The sequence below is a fragment of the Zosterops lateralis genome (assembly GCF_965231275.1).
Source record: "Zosterops lateralis genome assembly, chromosome: 9".
In the NCBI taxonomy this organism is placed as follows: Eukaryota; Metazoa; Chordata; class Aves; order Passeriformes; family Zosteropidae; genus Zosterops; species Zosterops lateralis.
This window is the reverse complement of record NC_139769.1, coordinates 12,107,104-12,131,584: the sequence shown is the minus strand read 5'-3', so window position 1 is coordinate 12,131,584 and position 24,481 is coordinate 12,107,104. Positions and strand designations below refer to the sequence as shown.

The following is a 24,481-nucleotide window of genomic DNA, read 5'->3' as shown; positions in this document are numbered from 1 at the left end:
TGTGGAGTCTTGGCTAACTTATTGTAATAGCAGAAAGCTGTGGAACAAGCAGAGTACCACTGCATGGCAGAAAGGAGAAAGGGTTAAAATGTAGCTTGACCTACACTTCCAACAGCTTGAGGTTATCCTAAGGCTCGATGCTGGTGAGATCACAAAAGAATCTTTAGAAGCAGAGGTTTTCAGACTTGCTGGATGAATTCCAAAGCAACTAAATGACTTTTACTTTCTATAGCACCTAAGCAACCTTTAAGAGATCAAAAACCCATCCCAATTCATGAATGACCATTTTATTTTCATGTATTTCAGTAGTTACAAATATAGTAGTTGACCAAGTATTTGCTTCCTTCTCCCAAGTAGCTTTATTAAATAATCAAGCGGGTTTTAAAACATAGCTTTTAAGCATATTTTTGATTAGAAAAATATTTTTTGTGAATCCTGGATTAGATAGATATTAATGTTTCCTTTCATATTTTGACGTAATTCTACATGCTGGTTTCTGAAACATATACTTTGTTACCTCTCCATAAGAAAAGAAATACAAGCATTTATTTCATACCAGTCTTATAAGTTTTATATTTCAAGCTTGAAAACAGTTGGAAAAGTTTAGTTTGCTATACACATATATATATATATATATATATACACTTCTAAATACACAAGATACTGCAATTCATCAATTTAACACTACTCCTCTTACCTGAAGATGGTTACAAAAAAATAGTCCTAGTTGCTGTAACTTTTTTTTTTTTACAAGTTGGATATGGTTACAAGATCCTGGATTACAAAACGCTTGATTCCATTAGCTTTTAAAATGACAAACAGGTATTTTAGGTTGATATGCTTTAAAGCCATGTAGCTTGTAGCATTTGCCATCATAACAAAATAATAAGAGAAAGTTAAAAACCAACTTTACACTTTTTACTTAAAAACCACATAAGAAATGCAATACGGAACATACTGAAATGGAAATTGTTTCAACAAACAATATATAGTATTAACAATATGCAGAAGCACTAAGCAGCAATTTTTTTCTTTGTGATACTGCTCCAGCAATTGTTTACTTCCTGCCAATGTAGGACTACAACTGATACTGCATGAAGAGATCTGCAGTTAAAAAACTGACTTGAACAATACCCCACAGAAACTCTGTTCTTTTAAGTAAAAGAAATTGGATTCTTCTTACACTCATTAAAAAAGTATTGTAAATTAAATCCCAACTTCCGTACGATTTACTTTCCTGCAGTCACATATATAACACTGCTATTTCTTAGACTACCTAACAGAGCAGGTAACCTCTAAATTTCCACAGGCAAAAGGCTGACAGCAAATCTTGAAATATTTTCTGAAAAACAACAACAAAAGAAATCCCAAACCCCTTGTAAGTGTTGTTAAAGCACTGTACTATGGTTTTAAACTCAAGTAATAAAGCATGCCCACAAGGCATTTCTTTCACCAATACCATGCTGCAACCAAGGGAACCAGCCCTATTACTGTATTATAAAACTAGACTATTACAGAGGGCTCTCCATTTCTCTATGCACCTGTTAACTCTAAAGACAACTAACTCATATTTGAATTTTTAAAAAGTAACTCAATTCAAGCATATGGAAGTTTCTGGGCAACCCCTATCCCACACTGACTCTAAGCATACTTGGCTTTAGATAGGACCTAGCTTTTCCTTCTTCATGGGCGTAAAGTTTGGCCTTTGAAAAGAATGAATACTTGAGATCAGCATAATCTTTAAATATCTGCCCTAGCCAAATGCTTTTACAGGGTTCTTTTTGCATCTTTCCAACCCAGCAAGAAACCTCTTGGCATCATGTAGTCCAACACCCCTGCTCACACATGGTCAGCTGGAGCAGGTTACCCTGCACAAAGTCCAGTCAGGCCATGAGTATCCAGGGATAGCAACTCCTCAAGCTCTCTACGAAACCAGTTCTGGTGTCTGACCATCCTCTCAGTAAAAAGGTGTTTCCTTGTGTTCAGATGGAATCCCTAACTAACTTGTGTCCATTTAGTCCCATCACTGAAAGCTACTAAGAAGAGCCTGACTCCTCCACCTTCATTCCCTCCTGCCAGATGCCAAGATCTCTCTCATCTTTTCTTCCTCATGCCAGCAAGTTCCAGCTCTCTCAGCCTCTCACACACAGTCCTGTGCTCGAGCTGCTCCACTAAGTTTATACCCTTTAAGTACCAGGGAGTCCAGTACTCCAGATGGATTCTTATCAGTGCCGAGAGTAATGAGAAAGGATCATCTCCCCTCACCTGCTAGGAAAGCTTTGGCCTCTGTTGCCACAAGGCTGCATTGCCAGCTCAGTCAGTTTATTGACAGTTTGCTCCTCAGTTACTTCCCAATGAAGCGAAACCGCTTTCGCCCTTACTGAACTTCATGAGAATCCTCTGTCCAGTTCTTCAGCTTGTTGAGGCCCCTTTGAAAGGCAGTACATCAGCTGCTGGCACCAGCTACTCCTCCCAGTTGATATGATTTGTAAACTCCATCCCGTAATTCAGGTCATTAATGATGCTGACTAGTACTGGCCCCAGTACTGAGCCACAGGGTACACCACTATTGACTTGCCTCCAAATGGACTTTGGGCGACTGACTAAACCCTCTGTGCCCCCTCAGCCAGCTTTTAATCCATCTCACTTTCCTCTTATCTAACCTGTACTTCAATCTGTCTACTGATGTAAAGGGTAAACAACAGAGACTGCTCTCCCAGCATCCCCAAAGCTCACTGTAGATGGCAGGAAGATTGGTCAAGCAAGATTTCCCTGTTGTACATCTGTGTTGACTACCCTGACCACCTTTTAGAAAAGCTTTCCAGGAGTATTCTTTTACATCATATTACCAAGGGCTTAGGTGAAACTGAGTAGCCTAAGATTCCCAAATCTTCTTCTTGGTTTTCTTGAAGAGTGGTATTTTCTCTTTTCCAGTCTACCAAAACATCTCTCAATCTCCCTGGCCATTCAAACTTAAACAAGAGTGGCCCTGCAACGTCATTAGCCAGCTCCCTCAACACTTGGGTGTCAGGCAATCTGTCAGGCTCACAGATCTCCAGGTAAAATGCACCCCAACACCAAGATTCTGGATTTCTAGTCTCAGGGGCCTGGAATTCCTGCATGCTTATTTTACTGGCAGTGACTGATGCAAAGGCAGCAGCGTACTTCAGCCTTCTCCATGTCATGGGTCACCAGCCCCACTGGACAGCAGGCTCAGCCTCAGCTGTTCATGTCCCTGAAGAATCCCTTCTTGCTGTTCTGCCCAAAGGCTGAGGAACTACCCCACAGCAAATGACTACCCTGGCTCCTCAGGCCATGTGCCCTTTGCCACACACACAGTGCAGTCCTGAAACTTCCAGGGGCAATAAAGAGAAGGCTTTCATTGCACAGGGGTGCTGTTCAAGAGTCCAAGCTGATTTTTCTGGCCTATGCTTTGTGCAGTGGAAGGCAACATACTGAAATGATCTCTCTCATGTTTTGCTCTTTAAAGTATTTATATACCTTTGTGTATTTCTACTACGATCTCAAACCTCTGTATAAATGTGTAATGTTATAGACATGGTGAGGATATAAGAAATAATGTACTTGGAAGCTCAAGTACTTTATCAGAAATACGCACTGACTTCGTAAAAAAATTACTGCAATTATATTAAGCAAAATAATGACTAAACTTTGCTGATTAGAAGGATGTAAAACAAAATGAGTGGTTTTCCCTGTAATTTTTACTGCAGAATTCACCTGTATGACTTCTACTTAAACCCTTTTCTTCTCATGCAGCATTACAGTATTTTCCCCCCACCCATCCCACAAAACAAAAAAAAACAAAGATTCCACTAGGTGTTACAGATTGCACTTTTAAAGCACAGACTCGCCAGTCTTCTGCATTTCCAGTGTCCTATTTTAATCTGTCGACATACACAGTCTTCCGTTTTATGAAACTGGAAGATTTCGCCTAAGTACTTCTTTTGATGCTGGAGAAATGTTATCTGGGAAAATTACTTCAAACTCTATAATTAAGTCTCCACGCTGGTCAGGATTTTTGGGAAATGGCAAACCATATCCTATAATTCTTCTTCTCATCCCAGGCTTTACCACTTCATTGACTGTCATGGGTATGGTTCTTCCTTCTATCGTTGGCACATTGAAAGAGCTGCCACACAAAGCCTAAAGAAAGATTGTAATATGAGAAAAAGAAATGGGTCAGAACTTTTTTGTACCCAGAAATGATTCTGGATTATTTAAAAGTGACTAGAATTCTAAATAGCATTTCTCCTGTGCACTTCTGAGATGTCAAAATTTAAATACAATGTTCCTCTCTAAAAAAGAGAAAATTTCCATTTGTCATTGAATATTACTGGATTTATGAATATTACACAATGGCTACTGAAGGGTAATTTTTCTTCAAAGATTTTATTAAATAATAAGAGAGCTGAGCAGATTGAACTCCTCACTCATACTTCTCTACAGATGTCAGTCTTCCATTTCACTTTTTGTTTGTTTACATTGCAGAGGACCCTTTTTCTAATACATTATCAACCTCTATGATATCGAATTTCAGAACAACATTTAAGTGTCTATAAGCAGAGGCATTTCAAATTTCACAGCTGTGTTACGAGAATATTTGTGGTGCCTAAAGAAATCCAAACAATAATTTTGTTGCACTGAAATTAGAACATTACAGACCTTCTGATTTATCCAACAGTTTATATTCATTACTAAGATCTCTGAGAATATGATTTTGATTCCTGCAACTTCACCTGATTCAGCACACTTAGCATACACTGATAATGTCCAATTTACATAACAATGCAATGTGTCTAAATAGGCTTTTATCTGTGAAGGAATTGTATTATCCACATTGACATTAAATATTGTCTTATCTCCCTCCCTCACTATTTTAGGTGCTTCACCTCACTTAATTTACACAAAGCTTATAATGAAAGCAAGTTTATTTCTCCACCTGATACTAATTAAGAAGAAAAAATACATTACACACACTCAGCTGCATCTTTTAAATTATGATTGTGTTGAGCCTTCAGACTCTTAAGAACTCCGGAAAGTTGTCTTTCTGACTTTTCCTTCAGAAAGCCAATATGTATCGACTTGGAGTTGAATTTTAAAAAGCTATACCATTTTTGTTGTTATATATAGCACCTCTTACACCTGTTCACAATTATTTATCTTCAGGAAATCAATCTCTATGTAGTTTGAAATCACACTGCAGTAACTTACGAGCTAAAAAGGGAGACTTTGTTGGCAATGAAAATACTTAAGACATTTCTAGTTTGTCCCACAAAAGTAGCAATCATATCACAGCAGCAAGGAGCATACTACATAGCATGTATTCCTCCATTTGCATTTGTCACTTCAGCCTAATTCATCATTAGCTAGAAGGGTTATGCATGAAGATTTAAGACATCTTAATCTTTTTTCTTACTCTTCCACTCTTATCCTCTGCCGCCTCTATAGTAAACAGCTTGAAATACTACTCCATTTTTATCAAAACAGCTACTATTTCCACTATATATTACCGTGCTCTTCAGCCACACACAAAAGTGAAACTATTTTAAAAAACCACCCAACCTCCAAATCCTCCAATTTCACAGCTAGCGTACAGCTTTAAGCATTATATCACATTGTAATAACATCAAACATTTAGAGTTCTATCACAAGAGAAACTTACCTCCCTTAAGCTGATCTTAACAGGATAGACAATATTTGATCCATCTCTCTTGAAATGAGAGTGAGGTTTATCTTTAATGATAAAAACAATATCAGCTGGAATTGTGTTGGGTGTTTCATCGCCTTCTTTTGGAAAAGTGATCTTGGTGCCTTCTTTCCATCCTCTTTTAATCTCAATAGTAAGAATTTTGTCCTCTGTTCGGACACTTCTACCATCTGGGTTAAGCCTTTTACGTGAAATCCTCATTCTTTTCGTGCAGCCATGATAGATCTCTTCCAGTGACACTTTAAGTTCATGGATTACAGGGGGATCTTGTTTACGACGTAATTGGCTGCCAACTGTATTCCTTTCCCTTGGAAAACCATTCATACTAAAACTAGTGAAGGATCCAAAGGGATCACCATCCACCTCCATGTCTTCAGTGTCTCTGCCACCAGGCATCCTCCTCCCAAAGAAGATCTCAAAAGGGTTTGTGCCACCAAAGAAAGCTGCAAATGTAGCGTGTGGGTCGCCATGGAAGGAGTACCGGAAGGTACCACCCTGGCCATCAGATCCTCCAGCTCCTCCTTTAAGACCTAAATAGGAAAAACAGGCAAAGTTAAAAGCAAATTGGGTATTAGTATAAGCTTTCCTGCTGTACAGTGTAATGATATCAGGACTGATGAGTCAGAAAGATATTTGCAGTAGAGTGAAAGGTCTGCTTTTCAAGGAGGATTCACCTTGAGAATATGAGGTGCTAATTAGCAATTAAATAGCCTGAACAGCAACAAAGTTTCTGAAGCTCTGGAAGGACTTACTTCAGAAGAACAGATATTCTGACAGCGCTAATTTTATTTCATGTGATTGAAACCAGTTATTTTAATGAATTGGCATCTTAAGAGCAGAAGACAGGTTTGCTTGATTTGCTCTCTTCTTGTTCTGCAAAGTGTTTTTGGAATTGCATCCTTCTACAAGGTCACTTCTGGGGAAAATTACTCACTATCATATGCAACATATTCCACAGCCTCTATAGCTCAGCTATAACTCAGTGTTAATTAGTTTTACCCATTTTTTCTGCAATTTGAGTAAAAGGTAACATGCCAACAGTCAAGCATTTATATGCTTCCTTAATATTCAATTTAGAATTCCAAAATTATCACAGCTTGTGTTCCTATGATATAAAACAGGTACAAATTCTATACTCTGTTCAGTGCAGCCACAAATAAAAGCATCATGGAATTTACTAAGATCCATTTGGGTACAAAAACCTTGTATTCAATATTATTGTCTCTGTGCAAAAAAATCAGAAGGTTCTCAATAGCTTTGTTCTATCTTTCACACAGAGAGATCTAAAACTCATTTGTTCCTCCCAAGAATTCGCACTGAAAATTCTCTTGTACTTCCTTTGCTCTCATTCCAAACCAAGCTAAAATATTTTTTTTTCAAAGCCTCTTTCCCAATATGTGATCAAGTATTTCCTGATAACAGTGCTCTTCTGCACTAACCATTTCAAGGTACTTTCTCAAACCACTGAAGACTGAAAGTCTTCTTAAGAGACTTTTGTCTCCAAACTTACAATGCTTGTTTTTTTAACTTTTTTTTTTTTTTTTCAGTCTTAGACCAACTCAAAACTACAGCTGCTATCAAACTTTTATAATCATAGAAAAATGAAAGCTTACATTAGAGGGAGGCATTCTATAAACTTGAAAGAAGGGTTTGTTGAGGTTTTTTTTAGCTCAGCCTTCTCATGTATAACCTTAATGTTGGGTACCAAGACTCAGCAAATACGACATCAGAATGTTTTTCCCCATTTCAGTATCAGACCAGAGCAAAAGTACTTAGCAAACTATAGCACATCCTTCTGTCACACTACTGCTAATGTCAAACATGCAGATCAGGGATTCAATCTGTGACAACAGAAGGACACCTCCTGGAATAGCTAGCCAGAAGTTACTGAAGGTACATCCAGTTCCTGGCTGTCAAAACACTGAAGTTTCCTCCTTCCTACAAACCCCAACCCTCTGCATTTCCCTTACAACAATTAATTACACTCTTAGAAGAGCTTAGAGAGTAACTGCGGCATCAGGAGGTATTCCCACATTCAACATTCTAAAATACCATACTTTATATCTTTGTCCAAAATACTAAATACTGCTATTTAAATGTCTTCCTTTATAATTGTAAAAAACATGGCTCCAAGCAAATAGCAGTGAGCAGGCCTACTTGTCACAACGGAAGTTATTTTAAATGGAATTCCTGATACCATACACATTTATGGCAAGGGATGTTAATGACTTCCTCTGTTGCTCAATCATAAGACTGAAAGTCATGTCGGTCAAAAAATGAAGAAAAAAAAAATAATCCTCTCCAGATAACCATTTTAGGATAAATGTGACATTTCTGAGGGCTCATTTTCTTGGCATGTTATCACTGTTTACAATTAAAGCTAAAAAATTGCTCTGGTATTTCATGACATCAGCCAAATTCTTTCCTTTCCAGGCAGGAAGCCAAGGACAACTACAGGCTGGACACCTGGGCTTTGCTCAGGACTGCTTTGCTTAGATCAAGCATATTGCCCTTAAGCAAAAATTAAAGAAAAGAATACACACCTTCTGAACTGCATCTCAAAAAGTACTCTGGCAAGGAAAGGCAGCAGTAAGAGACCACAGAAAGCTATTCATGGGTGACAGAAACTTTTTCTGTTCAGTAACTTTTTGCCTGTCAGGTATTTGGGTTTTTTTAAAAAAACACGTTAAATTAAGAAAGTAAAACTACCAACATTAAAACCTAGCAATGTATTTTATACTTAAAATCTCACGAGCCAAACAAAAACATTGCCTAAAGATGAACACAAACAATGTCTTCGTATGTTTATTTTGCTTCATTCAATATAATGAAAGCAACCAATCAAAATATAACAGACATACATACCTTCCTCCCCAAACTGATCATAAATGTCTCTCTTTTTGGGATCACTCAGCACTTCGTAAGCTTCTGCAACCTCTTTGAATTTTTCTTCTGCATGAGGAGATTTGTTCTTATCCGGATGCCATTTCAGTGCTTGTTTTCTGTAAGCCTTCTTGATATCCTCATCAGAAGCCCCTTTTTCAATTCCCAGGATAGAATAGTAATCTTTCCCCATCCTGAGCGCTGGAGAAATTCAGATTTTCCTTGCTGTAAAGAAAGCAGCGTCCAGTGTCTTAGCAAGGTGGAGATGCTAGAGAAGGAAAAATAAAAATCCAACTTTGAGTCGAAACAAGCAGAGCTGCTACAAAACAACAAACTCTAGGCTACGATAAGAGCGAGCAGCCAGGCTGTCGGTGTGTCACTCCTCCCCCGTGGGCGATTTATACCCGCCCGCACGGCGGGCAGGGCAGGCCCGGCCCCGCGCCCCCCCCGTGCCGTGTCCGCGCTCTTTCTAGAACGCCGAGCGGTGACGTCACTTCCCAGCCGCGGGCCGGCCCCGCCGCGCCTGCGCACACGGCCCGCCCTGCCCGGCCCCGGCCCCGGCCCCGGCCCCGGGTGTAAAGGTTACAGCGGAGCGGCACCCGCGGCGCTCCAGCAGCACAACAGAGCGGCCCGAGGGCTCCTCCGCCCCGGGACACGGGCTGCGGCCCATCCGGGGTAATTATAGCATTCTACTTCACTGTTTCTATAGAGACAGCTGTACATAACTCTTTTCCAAATATATCAACACGGAGCTGTAACCCTTTCCAGCAAAGGCTATGAAGAATTTTACACCCAAAACGATGACAAAGTTTCAGAAAGCAAAATTTCGTTTCTTTAAAAATTAAATTAAGCCACCCTCAACCACAGCTGACCATAGCCATGTACTATTAAGCAGTAAGAATGAATCTGAGCAAAAAAATACCACTTCGTTTACCACAACTCAAGCCACTAAATTAAAGTAGATCAAAATGTAAATAATCCTGTCTCAGCCTTCTTCTATGGAATAGGAAATACCAAGATTATTATACAAGTACGGCAATACACCAAACAAATAGCTTTCATCTGATGAGATGCTAATAACAGAAAAATATTTGGTTCTTACACATTTGTTTTAAAATATATAAAACAAATTTTACTACTGAAGTATTCCTCATGCTCCATAACAAAAATGCTGTGAAGTTTTAGCCCGCAAGATTTCTTTCATACCTCTGTTAAGAGCTATAGGTCAAGAAATCGGCTACATTTATCAGTAGGGCAATGAACTAGATTACAGATTACCACAACTGAAAAATTACTCCTCCCTGGAACAAAGTGTTAGAATAAAACATTTTTGGTCATATCTAGACATTGTCTGTATGAAGACATCTCTAGGCTGAATTATGAAGTTACTATTATGGAAGTAATTAAGCTCAGCTGCCTTCCTTCTAACAATAAAACCCACTAATCCTCTGACTCAGAGAGCATTATATTTGAAGCCGTTTTCTAGAACCTGCTCAAACTTGCAAGAGACTGATTAGAAGCGACAGAAAATGCTTCCTTAACCAGAAAGTACTAGAAAAAGATTTGGGATTTCACTTTCTTAACTTGCATCACTATCCTAATCCTCACACCCTTATCTTTTTCAAAGTCTGCAATAGAACTTACTAGATTCCTTCCAGTGTACACACGATTTGCCTAATTATTTATCTGGGCTTTTTTACATTCTCCTTAGAATACGTGTGAAAAGGTAAATAGAGAATAAAGTAAAAATTCCACCAGAGTATTTTAGAAAGCAAGAACTTTTAGCATATATGTAGTTATGATTTCAAGTGTAAGAGGCCAAAGGGTATCGAAAGAAGGAATTGGCTCCCCTTGCCACCAAATCTCTCAGGACTCACTTTCGTTTTTGGCACAGTGGGAGTCACAGGGTTATAGAATCAAATACCTTTACAGCTGAAGGAAGAAGTTGCTGCTGAGCTCCACCTGGAATAAAGCTACTTTTTCACTAAATCACCCTTTTCTTTTTCCCCTTCTTTTAAAAGTGCTCTTTCAGTTAATTTACAATTAGTATTTTAGATAAATTCTTTGAAACCTACATCCTAAATTCAACATCTTCTGCACTACAAATATTGTATCAAGCACTATGTCTCCTTTTAAGTATCACAGAAATACTCAAGCAGTGCAATTATCAAGGCTTACTGAGAGATTCTATGCACAAACTTCCCCCTCATTTTGTAACAACATAGTCATTAATTTCAAGAATTTCGTTAACAGCCACAATAATCAGAATTTCTCCTTAAATAAAAAGTTTCTTCACCTTAATTCTTAAAACTTCCAGAACAAATTCTGGTAACAACGAAGTTACACTGGGACTTTTTCCCCAGTATCACAGTGACTAAGTCTTCAGGCATCCTTTCTCTCCCTACAGAGGCGGACACGTTATTCTGGCCTGGGTGCCAAGTTATACCATAATGATGTCAGCTATTCCCTAAAAATTAAACTACTTAAGATTCCGAGTGGGATGTACAGCAGTGACTGTATTACTTCTACTTCCTGCCCTGTATGAGATCTTCATGTCAGAACGAATTTATACTCCAGAATCTTGTCTTTCTTAAGAGTCAATTCCAGATAGCACGCCCCTTCTTCTCCACGTTGAGACCTTCCTTTCATCATACAATCAGATCTTTTGAAAACGCACAAAGGCCACAGTTCCTCTCACATGATTATTGATCTCTTTAAACAGTTAATAGACAGACATACTGACTTAAAAGCATTGAAAACTTTCAATATTATTATTAAAAGACTAGTGTGCATAAGATGGACATCTAATAATTATGTTACTAATAATCTGGGTACATCCAATCATACCAGCACTTCCTCAGACAGTGAAATCAATGTGATAAATGTGGTAAGCTTCTATATCTTTCAATTTTGTGGTATTAGAGCGGCTAGATTTTTACAAATCCAAGCATCTAATATTTGCAGTTCTTTGCTGCTCTTTTTGTTATTTTATCGTATATTAATCTCCAAAATTATGATCTAAAGAAAAGAAAGGAAAATCCTTCATGTACTCTCTTCAAGGACTTCTGGCCCTGCAGTCCCTTCAAATAAGCATAGATAAACAGAAAACAAAACAGCCTTAAAAAACCGTAAGTAAATATTTAGCTAGGACTAGAGCAGCACATCTTCCCTGTCACCACATATACTTAGAAAAACATTCTTCTAGACTATGAGAAGATTTTGCTTCCCATATGCTTGAATATCTTTTGTTTAAATGCCTGAGTAATCGTCCCCTAAGAAACCAGATAAGGTCATTACCTACTGTGTAACATACAAACTCCTTTATGGGATTATTTTGTTCTTCCGTGAGCACTTTGCTTGTTAAAGAAACAATTTTGTTTTTTCACTTTCTCCAAGAAAAATCCTTTCAAACCTGTGAAAGCCTGTGGGGGAAGGGTTGCTGAAACTCTTCAGAAGAGACACCCTTTTGAGATGCTCCCTCCTAAATTTGTCTCAAACCAAGACAAGTCTCTGCACTTCTACCTCGATGTCTTCCTCTTTTGCAGAGCCTGGAAACATCACAGGGCCTTCTGTCAGCATGCCCATTTCCCAGAACCTTAGGATTACAGTCACCTCCTGTTTCAGAGACTGACAATTCATGTGTGCATGTTCCCACAGGTACCTGCAGTGTTTGCACACTGGGATGTGAGCTCACCTCCTACGTGGACTTTCACCCCCATTGTGAATGAAGGGTGGTTCTGGGATTGGATTGGGTTTGCTCAGGCAGCACTAAGAGCACACAGCCCGAGATCCTACACAGCCACGGCTGCCCTCAGCTGTGACAAGCCAGCAGCGAGTCCTGCAACTCACTCAAGCCTCCCAGAAGCAAGTCACTGAACTGCACAGCTATAAAATTGGTAAGGCCATAATCCAAAACTTAATTAGCATGGTCCTGAAAGAAAGCTAAGGAACTTCTCAGACATACAAATGCAGTAATATACTCAGACAGGAAGCCACCTCAAAACCAGAACAGATAAAACCCCCTCACCATCATTTAACTTTCTTCCTCACTCTACTTCCTTACTTCCTCACTCTTCCTCACTCTAATTCTCCAACTTCTCTATCACATTTTGATGCAATTAACCCTCTATATCATCAGTTCTTTGTTTATAAAGTCTTCAATTACAACAGCTACGTTCCATTTCAGGCATACAGAGGAAAGTTATGATCATTCCAGTATCAAGTGGTATCTATGAAGCTCTAGGTTATAGTCAACCCTGTAAAACAACTTTCCACCAAACCAGGCAGTCTCAGACATGCCTTTCTGTTCTTATAAGTTACTTCAGGGTAATGTCATGGCACTCCTATTCTGCACTAAGAAAGTTAACAGCCTGTATTTGTCCAGTGCTTCTTTACATCACTGATTTTTGTTACAGTATAAAGTGGGAAAAAAAAAAAAAAAAAAAAAAAAAAAAAAAAAAAAAAAAAAAAAAGGGAATTTCAGTTCAAGCTTTTTAAAGCTTTTTAATGTTGACTGGGGGGGGAACCATACATCTACAAATGTAACAAATTACTAAAATGTCAAATAGACTATCAAAAAATTCATTGTCAGGAAAAGTGAATAAAATTTTGAAAACAAAACTTTCCTAATATAAGCAATCTCTTACATAAAGGATTTTCTATGTTCTTAGATCAAAAGCTGTTACATTCACTTTTAATACTAGATTTCCTTTTTGCATCTAAAAATGTATATGAAATACATACTAGGAAGCTGATAATTGTTCAACAGTCCCACTTCAGAGATAGTCTGACTACTGCATTCCACTCGAGTTAGTATTTCAGCAAAAGAATTGTTGCTTTAAAAAGTCTTTTCCATTATCCTCTCAGAACAACCACAGTTTAACTCACATACACATGGCCAAGAGCTATAGATCTTGTCTGGCAGAAAGTGAGGGCAGGTCACACCGCTCCCAGCTCTTCCAACAGTTGTACTGACAACATCAGCTTTGAATCAGCTGCTTTTTTCTTTAAAGAAACCCTCACAACAACTAAGGTAAATTATGGAAACATTCATAATAATAACATACTGAACTCAAATTATAGATTAACCATAAATTAGCACCAGTATGTTATTTTAAGGAAAAGCTTCTAGGCAGAACAGGGTCAATATTCCCTGAAGTTGAATAAAAATGCTCATTATTTCTTTTAAATTAAGCCATTTCTTCTGTACTTCTCACTTATTAAACCACAGAAACAAAACTGAGAAAGACAGGACTAGATCACAGAACAAATTAAAGAGCAAACAAAACCACAAAGGCAAATTCCAGACAGATCACAACTATAAATACACATGTGCACATAAATGTCAAGGCAGAGGAGCCAAATCCCTCCCCAGGAAAAGCTTTCACAATTAAGTATCATAATATTTGTAAACCCACATTAATGAATGGAATAAATTTATATTCATCTACAATGGTTCGAAAAAAGTACAGCCATATGTAATAAAAAAAATTCCTGTAACATCATCCATTGTTTTCCCAGGGGAAAAAAAAAAAAAGACAATTTTTCTCCTTACCATCTTTAACTGGATGTAGTTGTTGCCTGAGCTGTTTGTATTTTATATCCACTTTATACTGTGAATAAGACCCGATACATGCCAGCCCCATTCATGAATTCTATTATTAAATAGAGTTTCACCACAGAACTATTCAGTAACCAGTCCCATACATAGAAATAAATTTTGGAGTTAACAACAGAAGTGACAATTACTTGATTTTTTTAAAAAACATATCCAACAGAAAATGCCAAGTGATACCTGCAGAGTGTAACAGTTCTTTCTTATTGATGGTGCTAAAAAAAAAAAAAAAGCTTCATTTAGTCATGTACCTCACACCCAGTATGCACCAAATTTATCAAATTTTTACTTCAGTTCTCTGTGGAAACTGCTATGGTGACAGAAGTAAAAAGTTAATGGTACATAAGGATTCTGGGGCTGATTTTACATCTAAATGAATAATCATAAAAGCAAAGTGAAATGCCACATAACTTACAATTAAGTTTATTATATACAAGTTCTAACAGCCCTATCATCAACAAAAATATTTTCTATTGGCAATATGTCTTTTAAACCAGTGTCGGTAATATTACTGGAACATACATAAAATTCCACCAACAGACCAAAAGACGTATTTTTTAAGGTCTTTCATGGAGAACATACAAAATATATACTTTAATTATACTTTAAATATACATTCCAAAATTTACATCTCTAGTGCAAAATCTCAAAGCAGAGATACACTGCTACCACTTTTGAATCTCAAAAATGAATTTTTAAGCATGTAATTAACATAGTCTTCCATTTTATTTAGAAAAGACTACATGACAAGATAGCTATTAGCATTTTTTTAAAATTACTTTTAAATTTTTAATTAGTTTTCTTCAGGAAATTAATATTTCCATTACACACTGATCAGGACATAGCAAACTTACATCTCATACCTGATTCCTGACTACTAAGTCATAATCTCTACTATACCTAATAAACAAAAATACTCTTGGAATAACCCTCCACATTTCAACTGTTCACCACTTGGAAGGAATGAAGAACTATCTGAAAGTAGGCCGAGTTCTTGGGACTCAGCAATGATGCACTGATTGATGAGAACACAACTAACTCCCTCTCCGGAGTGCAATGAGCTGCCTTCGCCAAGTACCAGACTCAGAAACAAAAAGGAAACATCCCAAGCAGGGCCACACAAAGCAACACGAAGCATTTCCATCGGACTTCCCTCTTCTGAAAGAGCACACATTCCACAGGTGTTTTTCAATTCCTTACTTAGATTATATGTCCACTTCAACTCCTACCCATGTATTTCTGTAAAGGGATTCTTACCCAATTTGAGTGGTCAGAAAAATGCCAATCATGCAAAACATTGAACAGGTTCTCTCACTGACTATTACTGACTATGCCTGTTTAACACACTAATACGAACTTCAAGTGGTTAAGAATGTTGTCACACATATTTTTGTAAATATCTGTATGGAAAAGTGCAGTGTCTATGTAAGGAAAAATATCTCCTGTTATTACCAAAATACCCCCCCACATTCACAGCGAAGCTGAAGTTCTCCAAGAAAATGTTTGATTTTAACAAGTTCTGCAAAATTCCCTACTGAAGTTACTAGTCTGGGGCAAAGAAAGCAGAAGAATACCGTAGCCACCAAACTTCTTTCTTTCAGTTTTACATGTAAAAAACTCCGGAATTTTGTCCTAATTACCTGCTGCTCCGATGGTTATCACTCAGGAATTTACCCAACCCTCAAGGAATTCTGTCTTGAAATAGCCCATACGCAAATGAAGAGTTAATCACATATTTATCACACTGCACTAGTCAGGTTTCTGACTCCCATCACCAGCCTTCTCTGTCGGTTATATAACAAGTAGTGATATTTAAAATGATGAACAGCTCAATGTTTTGTGTATGTTCTGTTTCACTCCAAGAATAGCTGCTTGTAATCTGGTTGTAAAAAGTCTTCTAGCCCTTCTGTTAACTGTTTTAAACAAACACACTGCTACAATCCACGTCTTTAGGATTCTCAATGCCAACACAGTCAGACCCTGAGTGATCAATACCATCACACAAAGGACTAATTTACTGAATCTACATGTACTTTATACATTTCCACGGGCTTCTATGTTACACTGTTTTCTCAGCAGAAAGACTACACCACTTAATAAAATATATGTTGTTTACAAATGTTAAAAAAGTACTGATTAATTCTGATCAGTGTCAAAAAGAATTCGAGATTGCTTGGTAACCAGACAAAAAAAAAAGCAAATTAAGTATTAGGAGACATCAGGACACAAAAACCCCAGAAAACATTACTCGAGTATCATGTGAACACTACAGTGTCAGTATCTACAGTGCCAGTGGTACATTTACACTGTTAACTCAGCTATTCTGCCTGCTTCAGCTCCCCCAAACCATGTGTATTATTTAAAATAAAAAACGTTCAGAGAACCATAACGATAATAAAAAAATGCAAGTATTTCCACGTGAGAAACAACTGAGGAAGATTGAATTCTTCATTGTCCAAAAAACACAGAAGTCACAAAGGTCTGCAAGGTCAACAAACGGTGGAGAAAGGAGGAAATGAAACGTTTATGGTCTATAGCCATTGCCAGAGCCAAAGTGTAATCAGAATAAGTCAGCTTAAATAATAAAATGAAGAAGTTCTACAAGTGATAGAATTCCCTGCCAAAGAACACTGGAGACTCAATAATGGTGTCAGTGGGACACTGAAAAAATATTGTGTAAGAGATGCACTGCAAATTTCTTAATAAAGAAACCAGAGCAGGAATGTCAGACAATTAAAAAAATACTGAAAAAATTCTTAGACCTCTACTTGTTTGTCCTGCAGATGTGTTTATCAAACAAGTCTCGGAAAATAAACTGTGAATATTAAGTATATCTGTATTGTTTTCCACCTAAGTGAAATAGAGAGGTGGTGTTTACCATAAATACACTTTTTAAAAACAGGCATTTAGTTACACTTGTGAAAATGTTTCAAGTATTCCTGTTTTCAGTAAAAGTGAGGCTTAATTTGACATTCACAGTAAACGGTTTCAGCCCCACTCCTGCAGCACAAAAGGGGCAGAAATATCTCTAAAAATAAAAGGACAGAATGGGCAGCCCATTCTGCAGTCCAGCATTCCCCAGCCCACAGCCCAGGGCCAGCTGGCACAAACCAAAGTAACATTTGCTCTGGGCTGGCTGAGACTGGACACAAGGCCAGGCAGCTCAGACCCCAGAGCTGTGCCTGGCTCCCTCCCAGATCTTCCACCAATGAATCCTGCTGTAGGAGAACTGCTGTGATCTAATACTGCTGCTATGTACTGATTAACAGGAAAAGGACAATGGAAAACTCAGCACAAGTTTCCACAATAAGCCTTGCTGACTTTCCTTCAAGGAACTGGAACTGAAGGTGTTTCAAAGGCATTTATTTCAACATCCTACATAAAGTCAGTTATCACGATTCTGACCCCCCAGGAAACATTAGGATAGGCAGTATGTTTTATTTAATATCTACTTGGATAGCTCTAGTATAGTACAGCTCCTCTTTTAGCCTTTCATCTGTAGAAAAAGGACAATATCTACCACCTATAACAATTTATTGCTGTTTACCTTAACCACAGTAGTAATTCCTTCATCCATAACAAAGTAACTCAATGGGGTTTCTTCCACCAAACAATAAAATTATTAACTTGCTGTCTTAGCAAAGATACAGCAATACAGAATCAAGGCACCTGTAGAATAAAGATATTCCTCACAGATTAGCTCTTGCAAAAAAGTCTCTGTGATGCTGGCACAGACACGACTCGTATGTGACCTGATCTGAACCGAAGTCTGTCTCCCCAGTGGTTCTCAGCCTCCCATCAGGTATTTAGATATGTTCTATAAAAAAAAAAAAACAAAAAAAACCAAACCACTACCCCAACACACTGCCAGTTTGGAACATTCATTAGTGGAACATAACACATTATAGAAATATTTTCCTAACGATGAATATACTCTCCAGGTTTACACAGAAGGCTGACAGACCCATCTAGAATTTTATCACTGCTTCAGTCATGCTCCATAAGTAAGAACGGACAGAAGTCACATCTGCAAGTTATTTTTTCCTCTTGCAAAAGCATTAGATTTTTTTTTCCCAACATAATTCAAAAGTTATCAATGAGAAATAACTGAATAAGCTTGACAGCAATCATCATTACAGATCACACACCAGAGGGGGAGGGTGAAGGATAACTGGAAGACGCTTGCACAATCCCTATGCAAACTCTGCTTGTGTTTTCTTGGGGTTTTCCCCCCTTAATAATGACAGAAGTCACTAGTTTCCAGTAGAAAATGAAGTATTTTTTCAGCTTTGATGAAGAGATGAACTGCAAACACAATAAATCCAGTTGAAAACCAACTCAGCTACACTGTATTGTTTTAATTGCTGTTACACTCCCGCAAGATGAAGGTTATTAATGCACTACCAAATAAGGAACTGCCCACATTTTTGCTGTGGACATGTGATCCCACCATTCTTACATAAGCAAAAGGAGGTGGTCACACGAGATGCTTTTTCCAGAGAGTGCTCGTCAAAATCCCACCCAGCTGCTCTGATTCATGCAGCCAGTTTTACAGGCAAGGCTGAAAACACACACTGAACTGTGGTACAAAGACAGGAATTTAAAAAGGAGATGTCAGCACAATGCTGTTCAACATGAAAGAACAGATGTCAGTAAGAACGTACTTCACCTACAGGAGACAGAAAGACAAGCAGCCCTAGTTACATGTACTACAATCTGCTGGAATAGAAGTCAAAATAGTTGCTCACTAATCTTTGCAATGTTTCAACTACATCTCATACCTAAGTTATGTGTTTAATAGTGGGTTTCTCCCTTCTTCATCAGCCTAGAAATTTTTTATGAAGATTAAAAGCAGGGGTTTTAAAGATCTACTTTACCCTTAATATCTTAAATTACTTTATTCCTCTAGATTAAATAGTGCATAGCTAGCTAAGAGGTAAAGAAAGTACAACATGGCAAGATAAACAACTCAGCAGAAAAATATCTACGTGTTGTGAAGTGATAGCAAATTTCAATATCTATTCTACTAAGAAACTATCAGAATTCTACAGTTCCATGAAAATTTTCCCACACCCATAACAGAAGTTCAAACCTCACATGGGAACAAGTCCTACAGAGACATGTCACTGTAAAAGTTAAATGTTTTCTTCTTACCTTTTCCCTGCCCCTTCTAAAAAAATTCAATACAAAAACCAGTGATGAATCAGAGTACAGCTGCAAATAAATACTCATGGAAATGATAAAGCTTTATGAAAATATTACATAGAACCAGTTCACTCACAGGGCATAATCCTAACACAGGACAATCTGCAAGAAGGAAGTAAATGATCTCCTTTCTATATTTTCTGCAGAAAATACCAATCCACACTGAACACATTTACAGGTGTATCTCTTTCTTGTTTCTTTAAGCTAAACTTACAAAATCTCCTGTTCCTCTGCACTTTACATCACGTCAAATGACACCATCCACTGATCTTTTGAGTGGTATTTTAGATTAAGCCTGTAACATTCATACCTTTCTAACCCTATGTAGCATGGCTATTGATTTATTAAAGAAAAATATCCTGATACATTCATAAACTTCACTGCAAATATTTTTCACAAAATATGCCTGTGTCCCTTACAACAAAGTTCAAGAGGATTTTCAGGTTAGATAAGCTTGTTCAAGCTGTAAAATCAAGGTTTTACAGACTGAATGTGAATTAGACATTTAAAGCTTCTAACCGATCTCTTCCTATCTCTTCCTATTTTTCTTTCCTCAGAAAAGATGTACCTTTCTATTTTGAGGGTATTTTTTTTTATTTATGCTAAGATACAGGCATGATTTGTTTAAAAATACAATGCTCTGACTCACAAATTAAGAAATACAATTGTTAGCTTAATTAAACAGTATCAGAAAAAATACTACTAGAGATCAGGCCTGGGTAATAGGGTAGTACACCAATCCGTTTACAGCAAGCAAGCTTTTCCCATTTCAAGATGAGAATTCTGAATATCAACTATGCCTTAAATAAAGTGTTTACTCACTAATTAACAGGACCCGAATGCACATTTTTCAGTGCATTGCTGGCAGGATAGATTAAAACACTTCCATCCTCTACAGCTACTACTGCATTAATCATTTGTCCTCCTTTGACAGTCTCTTAGTCCCCATCTCAGCCTTTCTTAATCCCCATTCATATGCAACTTCCACTCCCAGCTCCACTGCCCAACCTATTTCAAGCAGGGCCTTTCACTCTCCTCCCCCATCAGGGAAGAATTTTGCAGATGCTAACAGCCAACTCTCTGTGCTCTCAAAGCTTTTCCTCCCATGACACGGCCACAAAAACTCCCAACCCCCAGGACAAGTCAGTGGCTGAGCACTGATGACACGATCGTGCTGACTAATCTTATCCAGCTGCCTTTTGCACCACATTCCTCCAACACTGATCCAGTCTCTTTGCACACTGCAGCTGTATCTAGGGAAGAAGTGAGTGTTCTCTGACTTATCCTCCTATATCTGACACACCCAGTGCAACGGTGGCTTAATGCAATTTGATAGTGTAAGATAGTCAAAATTTTGTATCAAACGAGATTCACGAGAGTAAAACAAGGGAAGAGCTCTAAAGATTCTACATTTATACAGCTTATCTATAAAGTTTTAATACACTAAAACTTTTTTAAAGAAAGGCAGCATGACAAAACCAACAGATATGGGTTGTTTGTTGGTTATTTTTTTCAAACTCGCTATTGTATATCCAAATACTATCCAAACTGTGGATCTGAAAACTGTAATTACTACTTCAGTGCACATGTAGTAAATATGAAAACAGATAAACAGTTGTTTGGATAGAGCACATCCTCAACCTTCTTTTAGCAGTTATTTAAGGGAGTTTTCTACTGATAATGCTGCAGATCCTGGACACATTTTGCCAATGCAGGAGTAGCAGCTGACAGGATCTGAATCAATTTATCTACATCTCCCAAAGTGATGAAATCATCGGACACCAACTGCAGCAGTGACTTGCAGAAAGCACGGCAGGTACAGGTACAGCATCACAGGGGTTATCCTTCCCTCACAGGGAACAAGAGCACCTCCCCCATGTAGGTGTTCAGTGTACTGAGGCAAAGCCAAACAAAACGTGCTACCCCAGAGGGGAGCAGAAGCAGCTCCGTAAGAAATGTAATTCTTTACTTATTGATCTTGTGAGAGGTCTCCTCACTCCTACCAGAGAAGCACTTCTTTCAGGACTGCCTTACCTTTTGGTCCGGTCACCACAAAGCAAAGCTGAACTGAATTGTAAAAGGGAAAAAAAAAAAATCAACCCAGCAGAACTCAATGCCTTTGGTTATGCAGAGGATTTGTGTCAGTTCCACACTCTTACGCTGATGCTTTTGCAATAACTGAACTAATACAGAAATACCCTGGGGAACTTTTGATAAAAGTAAGGATTCTTTTACACACAGTATTTGATTACTTTTTTCCTCAGAACCATCCATTACTTAAATCTGTGACATCCTACACAAATAAAAGTTTTTCTGACTTGTCAAATATTTATACTAGCTGTTTCTCAGTAAATACATCTAGCAGTATTTTAATCTGATGATTACTGCAAACAACAACCATTATGGCGCGAAAACCATGGGAGATGTCATAACCTAAGTTCAGTTAAGGGAGACATCTTCCTCCAATCTCTAAAAGAAACAGTGAAGAGGCCTTTTAAAAAATCCACATTCTTATATTGTCAACTATCTATTTATTAAGATTCTGAGAGGTAATAGGTTTATTTCCCTACTATTCATCCTTCTTTAGTAAGACTGAGTTGCTGGACCAAGTGACTTACTTTACACAATAAAACCGAAGTTCTCATGCTCTGGCAGCCCAGCACAAACAACTACTTACATCAAGCACATTTAATTTCCTAGAAGGCAGACTCGACTAAGAAAACAGGCAGTGCAGGTAACTTCCTGCAAGTGAGAACGCAGGACACCCTAGTGTACACTGCTGTGACATGCCAGCCACAGACCTGAACCAATACTGAAGTAAATACTGTTAACGGGTTAGAGCCTCACCCCACTCCATTAACAGATTAAACAGAAAGAATTAACCTCAGAGGTGTCATTTTCTTTAAAGAAATATCACTTAATAAAGGGAAATTAAGATAGAGTGTGTAAGAGATGTGGTTTTCTAGCAGATAGGTCTTCCCCTCTTCAATTTGCTAAATCTCATGTCCTGAAAGTAAAGCCTACAGTGACTGCAAGAACTGCAAACATTGAGGAATAACTGAGATACTAAATATCATTCTCACCTTTCAATTAAAGCATCAGCTCAAAGAGTTGTAAAAAACTGATAAAAAAAACTCTGAAAATTAACATTCACCTATCATCGGTTATTTACGGACTCAACTAGAACACTTAGACCATTCCAGACAAGAATGTTTCTATTAGCCCAAGGCATTATGACTGTTTAAAAATCATCAGCATTAACATGGCTACTGGCTCGTCTCACAGAACTTACCCAAGAAACATCAGCACATTTTGTAACTGTAGAACAAACACAAAGCACACTGACGCTCTATCCAGTAAGGCGAGACATAAAACAGATAGCCAGTGGCCAGGAGTGGTTTCCATGTGTCACACTCTACTATTGCTCAACTGAAATTATACAAGTAAGTACCTGCTATACACAGTCAAACTATCAGCACCTAAGACAATGAAAAAGTATTGTTTAGCAATAGCAGCAAAGAGACAAGCATAAGAATTAACTCCCACTCTCCAAGTGTAATTTTACCTTTTTCCCCATCTCCTCCAGATAACAGAGCTACATTAATGGAAAGTATAAGTTAATTCTTATATACAGGCCTCTTCAGCAAGTTTCACAGCAGCAAGTCTCACCTAGCTGTAGTAATATACTGTCATCTGCCTAGAAGCACAAAGTTATTTTTAACTTTGTGAAAAAAAAATATATGTATATTCACTTATAACCCTTCTTAACTACACTACCTCAATAGTGTTAAGGGAGCTAAAAATCTAGCACTTTTTAAGTACCTTTCATGGAGTTACCTGCCCTGGAGAATGCAGGATAATCTGAGCTCAGAAACACCGTGACTTAGTCTATTAAAGTTATCCCAATTACAATCGCCTTACGGCAGCACTGAAGGACAGGGAAGGGAAAACACTGAGAGAGGTATTTTCTTATGCGAATCCAAGAGTCCCGCACACAGCCCCAACCCACGCCAAGTCCAAAACAACAGTTTCTCAAGTAAAAGCAGTGAAAACGAAGAAAAACACTCACTTAAACCTAGAAGAGACTCCTCAGGCTTCAGTTTAAAAGCACATACATTAAAAAAAAAAAAGTATGACATTTATATAAACCAGAAGCCGATGAAAAAGTAATGATTCCATACATATAAATATCCTTTAAAAGTGGTAAAGCATCTCCTCAGAATGGTACAGAGCGCGGTCATACAGTACGTCCCCTCCAGTACTGCCCAGGCTCTACCGCTACGATTCCTAATAGATGCTCTACGACCTTATCCTGGTGTGAAGCCTTCACGACGTCATCGATATTCAGCATAACAGTTCATCCCCAAGGTTACAGGACCTTAACAGGGCCCAGATTAAAGCGTTACACACTTCAGTTTCTCATTAAACTGGTGCTTGCGCAACCAAGAAAAAAATCCCCCAGCTGTAAAAATCGTACATTAGCAACCAACATTTTCAGCTAAGAAATGAACAACCATGGACACTTCAGGACGAATGAAGCGAAGCTCCGTAAAAGGAGAGAGAGCCGGTCCCGTTTCGCGGGGTGTGGAACCCAAAAATCCGTTCGAAACGAGCGGCCGCAGGCTGGCAGCGGGCAGGGGCCGCGAGCAGCGGCGGGACGGGCCGGGCCGGCGGCCGGCGCTGCCCCTCGGCCCAACGGCTCCCCCGGAAGCTGCGCTGGCATTATTGCCTGTGACAACGCCCGGCGGCCGCACCGCCAGAGCCTCTCCCCGGGGCACTGCCGCGCTCAGGCGGGAAGAGAGCCCGGCCCGGCCCGCCTTAGGTCAGGGCAGCTTCGCTGCCACCGCCACCGCCCGCTCCCGAGCCCGGCCGAGCACCAGCCGGGAAGGCGGAGCAGGCCAAAGCGCAGTCCAGTCCAGTCCCCGCACTCACCGAGCGACGCCGCGGCCCCGCTCCCGGCCCGACCGCGCTCCCGGCAGCCCCCGCAGCGCTCCCTCCGCTCCCGCGCGCGCACCCGCGACTCCGGACCAAATGACGCGAGAGCTGCGCGC

The 24,481-nt window shown here is 38.8% G+C and overlaps 1 protein-coding gene across 1 annotated transcript; it reads right to left on the bottom strand.

Moving 5' to 3' along the window:
• Positions 1 to 271: 271 nt before the first annotated feature.
• DNAJB4 (DnaJ heat shock protein family (Hsp40) member B4) lies at positions 272 to 24,473 on the bottom strand. Its single transcript, XM_083867930.1, has 4 exons — positions 24,363 to 24,473; positions 8,594 to 8,879; positions 5,684 to 6,258; positions 272 to 4,164 (listed from the first exon to the last, which is right to left on the bottom strand). Exons 2-4 carry the CDS (start codon positions 8,802 to 8,804, stop codon positions 3,931 to 3,933), a joined length of 1,020 nt encoding a protein of 339 aa, XP_083724056.1. The 5' UTR covers positions 8,805 to 8,879; positions 24,363 to 24,473; the 3' UTR covers positions 272 to 3,930.
• Positions 24,474 to 24,481: the final 8 nt, after the last annotated feature.

Excerpts from the sequence above, each read along its gene's own strand:
- DNAJB4 (XM_083867930.1), bottom strand. The coding sequence starts at position 8,804 with ATGGGGAAAGATTACTATTCTATCCTGGGAATTGAAAAAGGGGCTTCT. Across the intron at positions 6,259-8,593 it reads TGATCAGTTTGGGGAGGAAG|GTCTTAAAGGAGGAGCTGGA; the intron begins GTATGTATGTCT and ends TTTCCTATTTAG. Across the intron at positions 4,165-5,683 it reads TTAAGATCAGCTTAAGGGAG|GCTTTGTGTGGCAGCTCTTT; the intron begins GTAAGTTTCTCT and ends ATCTTTCTTTAG.